At 42.1% G+C, this 12,420-nt stretch overlaps 1 protein-coding gene across 2 annotated transcripts in view; it reads left to right on the top strand.

The window, feature by feature from the left end:
* gas6 (growth arrest-specific 6) overlaps nucleotides 1-12,420 on the top strand; it is a 29,292-nt gene that overhangs the window by 1,238 nt on the left and 15,634 nt on the right. For both annotated transcript variants that reach the window (XM_079998158.1, XM_079998157.1), the window contains exons 3-6: nucleotides 4,571-4,595; nucleotides 4,749-4,811; nucleotides 8,669-8,791; nucleotides 11,738-11,857. In XM_079998158.1, the coding sequence (XP_079854284.1) occupies nucleotides 4,571-4,595; nucleotides 4,749-4,811; nucleotides 8,669-8,791; nucleotides 11,738-11,857 (331 nt within the window). The remainder of the gene's footprint in view (nucleotides 1-4,570; nucleotides 4,596-4,748; nucleotides 4,812-8,668; nucleotides 8,792-11,737; nucleotides 11,858-12,420) is intronic.

Genomic DNA, 12,420 nt, shown 5'->3' with positions numbered 1-12,420 from the left:
GGCGGGCGGAGACGGCGGGCGGAGCCGGCGGGCGGAGGCGGCGGGCGCCACCCGCGCCAAGTGCGTCGGGTCGCGGTGGACGCGCGCAGGACAGTCGACGAGTCGTCTGCTCGGGCTGAACTGAACGTCGCGGTCGGTGGGCGGTCCGAGCGACAGATCCAGAAGTCGGGCGAAAATACGTGCGCAAATAATAACGGCAATAAAAACGAGTGGTAGGGAGAGTAAACCGCAATATATACCATTAGTTACGACTAGCTATAATTGACCAACATTTAGGAAATAAGGTAAAAGTAGGAGATGGAGGGAAGGTGATTAAGGCCACATTTAAAAATAAATATTCGCATGTACGTTTTTCTTCTCCGGAAATCTCCAATTAGTCCGGCAAAATAAAAAAAATAAAATCTTTTCTCAGAATTCTGAGATTATGCAACAAATTCCATCAAAGTCGGAACTGTTGTAGTAACAATCTCAGTACTCTTTTTTTTTTTTTTTTACTTCTCTGTACTACTTCTTTTTTTTTTTTACTAATTTATTCACATGGCAATAAATCTGTATCGCAATTTAGTCTGTTACTTAGACATGGCGGTTGTACCAGTTGTTTTTCTTTTATTTATTTATTTCGCTTATTTCCATTTAAATACAAATAGGCAAAAAGGCAATATTTTAACTTTTAGACTGTCCAAAACATTAGTCTGTTAGATGAGTTAACTAAATGATGTGTTGTCCCCCACCAGATTTGCACGTACACAGATAACTACATCCAGGAATTACTCTTTTAAACCAACTTGCCCCCATGGATGGGTGTCTGTCTGACTTGGTGTACATGCTTCCAATCAGTGGAGAGTGCTGATAATGGGAAAATGTAGGAAACTGCAATGTCAAGGAAATGGCATTGATTCTATGTGTGTAGAAGAAAGAGACCTTGAATCAGGATGACTAACTCTTATTCTTTGAAGATACCATACACACATGCATGCAGGTACACACACACACACACACACACACACACACACACGCACACAATTCTTTGTTTTTGGTATATGAGCTGTTTTCCTGGTTGAAAGAATGCAGCCAAAACCCAACCACAAGGGTCTGTCTGGATTTCATATGTCATAGCTTTTCCAACACGTGTATATATTTTATTTTGCTCCGTCTGCCCAAAGCTTATCACAAACCTCAAATAATCCTATTTACATGCTCTGTGCTCGGCCACGTGTTATGTAAATCATCTTGCTTAAAAGCAAACCCATGCAGTAATGCAAAGGAATTTTCACTTTGTTTATCATTTCTGATTGTTTCGTTTGGGAGGTAGGCTGCTTAGCTGGTACAGTGAGGGAATGCCGACTTGGGGGAAATAAGGTGGAAATGAAACAAACAATAACAAACAACAACAGTAACAAAACAATCTTTGTGTATGGGTCAGACTTGAGTGCTTATTTCATTATCGTTTGTTTAGGTTTCTGTCATCAGTTTGCGGATAAGCTTCTCCAGCCATGTGAATAAGCCTAGTGAGTATGTAATACATCTAAGTGAATTAGCAAACCATCCCCCGAGTACAAGAACTAAAAATAACATAATGCTTTGGCAAATGTGCTCATTATTATGTGAAACACAGGGCATAGGACCGTGCTGAACATTCATTGGCGGAGAATGTAGAGTTTAAGCCTCTGAACCCGAGCCGTGTGGGTATGCGTGTGTTTGTGTTTGTGACTCAGTAAGCTACAGTAGGTGACGGGTGATGCCAGTTACAGTAGAGTTTCCATGGATTTAAACCCCTCAGAAATGTGTGTTGTCAGGAAAATAAAGTCCCTAAAGTAAAGATTAATCCACGCGATCAATGGGCCTTGCGCATTCATGTTTCCTGAAAACATGTTTTCATGTTTCCTGTTTTCCCTAAAAAGTAAAGCACCACCTACTAGCAAAAGAAAAGCCAACAATAAGCTATATATTTGTTTCACTGATTGATTTGGAAGTCGGTATGTACTGTAAATGGTTCAACTGTACTTGTATGGAGCATTGGTGATGTTGCTATGACAACATGGAGCATCTGATTCATGACTTGAATCCGGGCTCTTTGAGCAGAGACCTTGTGTTTCGCTGTTGTCAGGGAGGGAATGGGGGAAAATCTGACGCTGTGTGTGTGTGGCCGTTTTGTGTGTGTAAAATCATATGTCAGTATAACAGTAATCCTACAACAGTACCTTTGGACAGAAGTTCTAGTAATAATGTGACAGCATTTTGGGGATTGCTTGGAGATTTTGTGCAACATTTAATCTGAATGCTGGATAAACGCTAGCATGTGGATATGATAAGCAGGTAGTATCTTCAGTATCTTAACTCTACTGAATCATTGTAATGCAGGAAAAGGCTGCACCTGAACTACGTCTTGAATCCACAATAACCCCCCCCAAAAAAATACAATATAAGCAATCTAGACTGGTGTGTGATGGAAGGGATAATTTAAAAATTTTGGTTGAGCAGAGTTCAGCAGAATAGGTCAAGTAGGGTGAGGCCTCTGTTTGCGTGCATGTGGGAGTGCCCATACATCTGGTAAGGACCCAACCCGGCAGTAGCTGAGCCGTGCGTGTCTGTGTCTGGGTCTTCGTGACACAGAACTGCAGTCTCACCCGTGGATGCATTATTCATTCTCAACGTGCACATCTCTGACTTTGCACTTTCCTCCGCAAGGGGGGAAGGGGAGAGGGAGGGAGAGGGAGGGGGGGAGAGAGAGAGAGAGAGAGAGAGAGAGAGAGAGAGAGAGAGAGAGAGAGAGAGAGAGAGAGAGAGAGAGAGAGAGAGAGAGAGAGAGAGAGAGAGAGAGAGAGAGAGAGAGAGAGAGAGAGAGAGAGAGAGAGAGAGAGAGAGAGAGAGAGAGAGAGAGAGAGAGACTGGGTGATACGGGAGAATATGTTACCCATGGTGAATTTCACACAACTGTATGACTATGATTTTGTCAGGATGTAACACATGCAATACAAATATGACAATACTGATTTATAGACCCTGTAATAATTGTAGGTGAAGTATATTTTGTCATCTGCTCTCAAGGTCAAGTCAAATTAGTTTCTATTGTACTTAAATCCCACTTACAGTCTCAAAGGACTAACATTTGTGGGATAGTTTGACAGTTTTGGGAAGGATGGGCAAGCGAAAACTCCCACCCAGAGGTTTTTCCCTCTGGAAGCAACCTTCAGAAAGGGACCCCCCCTTCCACGAATGCTGGGTGAGCTGGGTCCATACTGCTGGGCATATGAATGGCAAACAAAAGAAAACCTATCGATTGGAACTGTTATAAAACCAAATAAATTGCCCAACGAAAGTGGCTGGTTTTAAAGCAAGTCGTTTCTGCATCTCATCCCATCTGCCTGTTTTGACAGTTTCAGCTAGGGAGCTCTTTGTAGCTAGATAAGCAAGCAACCAATGTTCCATCACTAGATAGTGGAACATTGCCGCAGGGATTTGCTCTCATTCAGCCATTATAGCATATATAAGGTCAAGCACTGATGTGCAGTTAGGCATGGCTCACAGTGTGTGATTTAATTTGACCCATAGGTGTTCAATGGGGCATGATATTGCGGCTCTGTATAGACCAGTCAAGTTCTTCCACACCGGTCTTGACCAAAGACTTCTATATGGACGCAGGGGCCTTGTCTTGCTCATACAGAAAAGTGCCTTCCCCCAAAATGTAGGAAGCACAGAATCCTCCGAATTATAATTGCATGCTGTAGTGTTACTTCCGTTCGCTGAAGCCAAGGTGCCTAGCCAGACCTCGATTAACCTTTTAAAGTCAAAGTATTCTTAAAGTTAAAGTATTCGTCTCCTGCTATTCATCATCCGTCCTGGTTTTGTGCATGGCACTGCCAGAGGGTGAGGCATGAATCATCACTCGAGAGAACACTTTGCTCTACTTCAACGGCGGCGAGCTTAACACCACTCAAGAAATATAAAATATAAAAAGGGAATATAAAGACTGAACCAATAGGTTAGACTCTGGACTGCACCAGAGGTTCTGTGAAGTCTTAATGGCTTAAATCTCCTGCAAAAGTTTGCCATCGTTTATGGTACAAATTGTGTGCTGGTTTCATTTAAATATTTTAACATAATATATGTCACATGATTAATCGGTTGAATAGTATTTAATCTGCAAACAAAACATTGTCATCAAGTTCAGCCCTAATTTGAATGCGATTAAATGAACTGTGTCCATTGCTCGTATGTAAAGCTTTTACAGTAAATATGCTACAGTGTTGTGAGTAATGCAGAGAATCCCCACTAGAGCCTCTGGCATCAGTCACACCCACTAGAGAAAAGATGAACTTATGAAGACCCATGCGCATATAGACCTGCCTAACACACATGCACATACAAAATAAGTTTCACTGATGCACAATTAGAAAGTTGGGTCGTTTTGCCTTTCTGTTTTGTACTGTCAGGCACGCTGAATATAAGCACATGGAGATGAACTGAGGAGTGGTTGGATCTTAGTAAATATTTCTTGATGTTGTATAAGACAGTCTTTCTTTTCCATCATATTAACTGTATCCTTCTTATGTCTCTGCCCTGATTTCAGGAATACTTTTATCCCAAGTATTTAGGTAAGTTGTCATTTCCTTGTGGTTCATTCTGCCATATCGCATCCACCCTACCGTCTCTCACCCTCTCATCTGAGTGTAAGCGTGAATGAGGGGGTTGCCGATAACAGTACATGATTGTTTTTCTTTTCTTCTTTGATCTGTTTGCTGCTATAGCCTGCATGGAGAAGTTTGGAGATTCGGAGAGGAAGAGACAGGACCTGATGACATGTGTCCACAGTAAGTTTGACTCAGGAGCCGGTGCGTTGCCAACAGCAGCGTCAGTGAGCAGGTGGATACTACACTAATTTCACCAACATAGTTCCTAAAGCCCTTTTCCCACATGGAATCCGTAACATTGCTGAATAAAAAATATCCTGCAAAGACAGTAGGTAGTCATCCCCACATTGGCCTCCTTTATGGAAAAGTTCCGTATGGAGTCCGTTCCCACATAGATGACTGTTACATTACGTAATGCTCACGTGAGACGTGTCTAATATCGCGTGAGGCTAGGCAACAGAATCGGTTTGGTTTTTAGTCCAGCACTTTGCTCCCCGGACCCAACAACCATAACCCAATGTTATTAAATCAGTGTGATCATTTTCAACCTGTCCTACACTCTCTCCCTGTCCGCTTGCTCCCTCTGGATCCACGCTGCAGTGCAGCTGGCGGGCAAGTGAAGTGCTTGTGGTTGCACCGCACCCCTCTAAAAGACACGTCGTGGGTCTGAGTGGAATTTTTAAGGAGGAAAAGAAGAACATTTAAGAATATAAAGACCTGTCTCCCCAGAGACTGGACATGTTTCACTTCCTCGTCTTTGCAGCTGACTGCCACAGTTCGGATCGGACTGTGGCAGTCGGCCACAGTTTTTTCCAAAAAGAAAAATTTTCCAATTCTTTTTCCAATTTTTTTTTTTTCACAAAAACAAATCATTTGTTAAATATTTGTACACAATTAGTATTCTTAAAAACCCACTATTTATGCTTTATTTAGATTCGGCTCGATCCATACTTTATGGCAATGTTGCTGCTTCCATTCCCACACACTTCCATTCACAGCCTAACCGGCATTTTTCCGGAAATGATACTAGGTCGAGAGTGGGGAAATTTACGGAACGACTTTTATGGAACATCGAGACGGGCTCCTATTACCACACGACGCCAATAAGAAACATTGCCAGTACATTAACGGCTTTCAGTGCAAGTGGGAAAGTGGCTTCACTGTATCTATCCAACTTTTCTTAATTCCATTCCTTCCCTCCCCTATTTCCCTTCCTTCCTCTCTGCGGTGTATTAATAGTAACCGTGGTGGGACCCAGTTCCAGTTGTAGCTCAGGGCTTGGGCTGCACTGCAGCATCTCTGCATCACGCTCCTTCCAAGTAGAGCAGCAGGGGAAGCGAAGGAGAAGCTCTGTGGAGGTATTGACGGAGAAGTGGACGGAGTCGATCGCTCGTTCCCGCCAGCGCGTCGGACCTAATGCGTGTCGCGATGGATCTGCTGCGACAGTGACGTGTGTAAGAAGAGTGTAGGGCTTGCGTCTCAAAGTAAATCTATCTCTAATGTTTTTTTTCCCCTGCAATTTTAAACCACGTCATTTCACATGGAACTTAGCGGGACCAGAGACCAACTTTTGAGCTGGGGGGTGCAAAGTCATTTGCTGTTTTTATGAGGCTACATTTTAAACAATCGGCACTGCAACGGTGCACCTTGTAGTTTATTATGCTATGCACGTATTCAGCATATCAGGTTTATCATATCTATCTCATATCATATCACGTTTTCACTCCAGATAACGTCCGGTTCATACAAACTGTCAGTTATTTGTTAACATGTGAAAAGTAATTGAGCGTAAATGGGTTTAGTTCGTCAAACTAGATTGTCACACGTGTAGCGTGCCGCGCTGATTCACCTTGACACACCCCCGTTTTCATCACGCGTCACAACTGCGCATAGAGAGAGAGATAGAGAGAGAGAGAGAGAGAGAGAGAGAGAGAGAGAGAGAGAGAGAGAGAGGAGAGAGAGAGGAGAGAGAGAGAGAGAGAGAGAGAGAGAGAGAGAGAGAGAGAGAGAGAGAGAGAGAGAGAGAGAGAGAGAGAGAGAGAGAGAGAGAGAGAGAGAGAGAGAGATGCATTTTATTTCATATTTATGCTGCATCAGGATACAACGGACCCGGCTTCACTCTCATTGGCCGAGGAGCGAGCGCAGGGGGGGTGGAGGCGGGGTGGTGATACAGTGACTCAGCTGCAGCACTGTGGCACATTATTTGCCTGTTTCCACCTTCTCTTTTTCTTACTCTCATTTGAGAATCTCCTCTGCGCATCACAGAGGGTCGGAGCCTCTGTGACAGGAATTGAGGAACTATTATGAATACTACGATATGAGGTTACATTTGGAATAGCCAAATGGCTCACAAATAAGCCAGTAGTGCATGTTGGTGCCAGTTAATGTCAGCTTATTTGCCAATGAAAGTGTTTGATTCGTGATCTCTGCGCCACGTTTTCCACCAATTCACATTTACCTCACAGTGTGGGATTGACAGCTGCTTTGCTCTAACCTCAAACCGCAGAGAGCTCACTTTTCTCACTCCTTCCTCCATGTAGCCTCCCTCCAGAAGGCTACAGTCTGCAGAAAATAAGTCCTTTGTGAAATAGCCCGTGGAAATTAGTTGTGGACAACAAAACTGCTCTGCACTTAGACTGTCCATGTTGTTGCACAGAATATTCCACAATTAAAGCATTGGAAAGTTGTCATTTTTCTGGATGAATACCTGCAGCAGGCTGCAGCTGCCAGTTTGGTTCACATTAATGATATTAATATTAATGATGCAGGAATTAATGATACAGTTGATTTCACACTCTTGAACACACTTACTGGAAGTAGCACTGTATTCAGATAGCAACTGACCAGATACATTGAGTTTATTCAGTATCATTTTAGCTGAGCTGCACTAGAGAATAGTCCTGGTTTTTCAATTTTAAAGTTAATATGGGCAGATGCAAAAAAGAAAACATGAAAAAAATAATATTGAAAATGCGGAAGATGAGAACTCCTTTTTAAAGTTTGATTTAAAAGCATCTGCTTAGTCTTAGGCTCTGCAATAAGGATACCACAATGAAAAATGCTTCTCAAATGAAGTCACCGTCTTCCATCGTTAACAATAACAAGTGTACTTGTTAATTTAGCCTTTTGGATCTCACAAGTATGTGTAATGGATATTGATTTTATTTAGCTCTGGCGCTGGATTTAATTGTGTATTGCGGTTATATATTTTTGTTCCAGGAAATGGGTTACAGTCAGTGACTACTGTTCTAAGCAGTGAATAATTAGTTAGCATTTGGTCAAATTTTACAACCTGTATACACTTTCCATAAAACCTTGGAAAACATTTCATCATGCATTTTACACTGGTAATTACATTACAGAATAATGTCATATTGTGACGTTTTGACCATATTCATCCCTTTTCTTTGGCCTGTTTTTCTCTTGTCTCATTCTCTTTACATTCTTTCATCTTTGATTTCCTTTCTGCCTTTTATTTTCTCCAAAAGCCTGGCGAGCGACATGCTCAGACTTGTCCTGTAGTGAGCCAATCTCCCTGCTTTGTCAGCTGTACTGGTGGGATACTGCACAAACTACAGGGGGAGGGGCGGGCGTTTAAACAACAGACATAGACATTTGCTTTTCAATACACTATTACAAAACCACCAGCTATACACCAGCTGGGATAAGGAATAGTGGTCACAGACAGACATTTGTTTCCTCATGGGATCCCATTTCCTACCACCAAGAGGACATGCATGCCACGGGGGGCTGACTTGGCGCATCTCTGACAGGGAAGCTTAGCCAGCATGGTGCTATTTATACTGATACTCAAGTCGTGATATGAAGGGCTCAGGAAATGCCCTTCCTGTACCTACGGTATTAAAATACTGATCATATCGTGGTAAGCATCCCATTGTTGCTATATTTGATTTCAAAGCAGTAATGACTCATCCCCATTTTGGCTGTTATTTTGTCTTTTTCTCTCTCTCTCTCTCTCTCTCTCTCTCTCTCTCTCTCTCTCTCTCTCTCTCTCTCTCTGTCTGTCCCACACATAGACATCCCAAACCAGTGCTCTCCTTCTCCCTGTAATCCCAGAGGTATGGTGCGCTGCGAGGACAAAAAGGGAGACTTCCTCTGTCACTGCTTCACAGGCTGGATGGGAGCCAGGTGTGAGAAAGGTATGAAAAAGTGACGTCAATGAGAAAGTAACGGTTAGAGAGTGACATTCAAACACATTAGAGGTCGGCGTGGAGGTCGGATCTTTTCTCTTTTTTTTTTAACAATGTCTTCTCCGTTGTAAGCACATCTTTAGCCAACACATCACCCAGGATGATTGTGGTGTGTCATCACTGTGGCTCTTCTCTTGTTCTCTTCTGCAATCAACTTTCTCGTCTAATCCCTGCTATCCTTGTAGGCCTCAGTACAGCGCCAGGCACAATGTTCAAGTAATAGTCCCCCACTGCTGTCATGAAATACATACAGTACATCACTTTATATACAATATAACATCTAGGTATGGTAGTGTTAAATAAATAAAACTAAATTAAATAGATCAGCATTGCCTGAAAGGATTAAGCCAAAATGCGTTTTTCTGGGACGGTCCCCGTTTATTATACTTGTCCCTGTTAAGTAAACAAACAAGAAAAGAAAATGTGTGGTCTGTTTGATTTGCAATTGACATTGTCGAGGTTCCGTGCCAAGGAGACGAGCATGTTCACCTTCTCCAGTTTGAGGCACGAGCCGGGGATGTGAATACCTTTCCAGCAGTGCTATATTGTTATTATTATACATAATACTATTATTTTTATTATTATTAGTAGTAGTAGTAGTAGTAGTAGTAGTAGTAGTAGTCGTACTACTTGTTCGGGGAAAAATTCTCAGAATTTTGAAGTCTAGCACTATCTGGAACAGCAACTTCGGCATAACACACGAACACAGTTCCCATCTTGTTTGAACCGGGCTGTCAAAAACACCTCGTTGTTGAAGTTTCATCCAAATCGATCCACATACGGCGCAGATATTAGTGAAAAACCAACCAAATTTAGATCGATATTACAGACACGGGCCGATGCATTTCACGCCGGACTTTGTCCAACCCAGCTAAAATTATCTTGAAGATCTACTTCACTAGAACTTACGAACACGGTTAAGGTGTCATTTAAAGACCTGATGGTTTTAAATGTAATCCAAATTGATCCACATACAGAGCAGATATGAATGAAAAACCGAACAACTTTGACCCAAACTTTCAGCTGTCTTGGTTAACTGACACGTCACTATTCGTAAACAAAATGAACAAAATTAGATTTATAGTGAGACGCTTTATGACGTCCACATACTATTTATTATAAATGTACAGATTCTGATTGAGAATGTCCAGTCGGACTGTGTCCAGTGTGCGGCGTAGACTCGGTCACTCTGTACTTGTTTGACGTTACCGAACTTTCAGTTTATGTGTGTATGTGTATAGCTTCTTACCTGGTCGATGTCAGTAGATATGTGCGATCGATATTTTAAATCCATGGTCCACAATACTTTGCCAGATTAATAAAAAATACAATAAAGAGTAATCCACAAAAACTCCTCGGTCCACTCGAAACCACTGAAATGTGACTGAGTGATGTGTTCACTTTCCAGCGAGGCATCTGGAAAATTAGAAGCCGTGCACTGGTAATTACTCACAGAAATACCACAACGTTTTTCATATTTCATGGAAACATAACTTACTGAAAGGAAAAAACTCAACAAATGAAGTGCCTGACATGGCACCAAACGGTCACCAGTCACTGAGAGTGCAGCTCTACTTCACCAGACAACAGGGTGAGTTATAACAATGAGAAGTTATGATTTACAGGCAAACATGGACGGTTGTTTTGAAGACAGGAGGGTTGCGCTGTTTAGACCACATAGTAGTTGCTCTGCAAGACGAGCAACCAGGAGACGACAGACCGGGGGGAGCCCATGGGGCGTTCAATGTAAACTCGGAAAATCGCGCTGCCTTTCAGAGAACCCAGGAAAACTGTAAAACGCACCCAACACGAATTAACACGACCCTGTGTATTGCTGCTGCAGTTCTATTTATTATTATTATTATTATTATTATTATTATTATTATTACAGGTCTACTGCAAAAGTGAGATTAAAAACAATGTTTGCTTTGCAATGTTGCCCAACCCACTCCCAGATTAGAGAAGAAGCATGCTAAACTATTAGTAAGTATTGTTGGCTCTGTTTACAAGGGATTGCGTGGTATTTAAGCATACATGAAATTATTTATGTATATTAAAAAGGAAGGTCGATTATTTTAGACATTTTAGAAAAACATTAACAACTGGTGATTATGACGTTTATTTTGCGTGGTGAACAGAGCTGAAACAGCTCTTGGACCTATCAGCTGTCAGATAATCAGGTTCCTGACACTGGGTTACTGCTGCTGCTGTTGTTGTTTTTGTGATTGAACAATGTATTGATTTAGCATAAACCAGAGGAAAAGGACATATGGTCACAGGGTCTGGAGTGGAAAGTCACATGTTTCTTTAGAGGTCACATCTTGCTGCTGTATATACGCAGGAGGGAGAGGGAGGAGACAACGTTACCATCGCAAAACAATAACTGTTGAATGTATCCAACTATAATATCCATTTTAAATGTATGGACACAGTGTCTGAGAAAGAAAGGTTGTTCCTTTTGCGCTCTGTGTGCTGCTCCACACATTTCCACAGTGAGTCATCCTGTCACTTCTCTGTGAGAGGAAACCTAAACAGTGTCTGTCTGTTGGGATTAAAGAAGGGCCTTTTCCACTCAGCAGCCACACTCCTCATAAACACAGTGCTGCCGCTCGCGCCACTTCAGCCAAGAGTACCGAATATCTGTTCATAGAGCTTTTCTTTAGCGGCTTTCAAAGTCCCTGAAAAATGCATAGGGTATTCTGTCCAATCAAGTATCTTAGATCTTTAATTGACGGTGGTGTCGCTTTTGCTAGAAATAGTGTGAATAGTAGTATTCACACCAACTTTACCTGATTAACTGGGATGCCTAACAACTCCAATGTCCTTGACGATGTTTCCAAATACATACAATAATGGTACTTCCCTCCCAACTTTTGATGTTCACTCTTGTTTCAGATTTGAACGAGTGCAGCAAGAGGAACGGGGGCTGCGACCATGAGTGCAACAACACCATGGGCAGCTACCGGTGTTCCTGCCACCAAGGCTACACATTAGTGGAACGTCACGCATGCCACGGTAAGACATGAATGCACAGGTTTGCAATAAAATAACTCTTACATGACAAGATGTCAAAAGAAGATGGGAAAATATAGCCTCAGGCAGAATTAGGCAAAATGAGGGAGTCGGATAGAAACGTGAATGGAAAATGGATAAATTCAGCTCCCAGGCCAGAACGTGCCAGCGTCTGGTTGGTGGCAGGTGTTTCCTTCTTTGACTGTCAGGCAGAAAAGGTTATTTTTGACAAAGACAGCGATGAAACTTTTGTGCAAATTGGCCCAAGGACTTTGCCTTTGCAAACACAACAAATAACAAACTGTGAAATAATCCCAAAGGAATTCATTTGGGGTGGTCCTCGCTTGCTAACCTTTTTAAAAAGGGTTGTGCAATCCGTCATGTTTCTAAACAAAAGAAAAGTCACCGTAGCTGCTGTTGAAATGAACATTTGCTCTGAAGTCTCTGAATGGATTAGAGCTTCTGCAACAAGGATGTGGCCATTGCCATTGAATTACAACATCTTCATATGTTAATACACATTGTTTTGTTCTAAATTAACGACAAAGAAAAAAGTATAATTTTTC

This window comes from Zeus faber, assembly GCF_960531495.2.
Source record: "Zeus faber genome assembly, chromosome: 3".
NCBI classification, from domain to species: Eukaryota; Metazoa; Chordata; class Actinopteri; order Zeiformes; family Zeidae; genus Zeus; species Zeus faber.
This window is presented reverse-complemented; position numbering and strand designations above follow the sequence as displayed.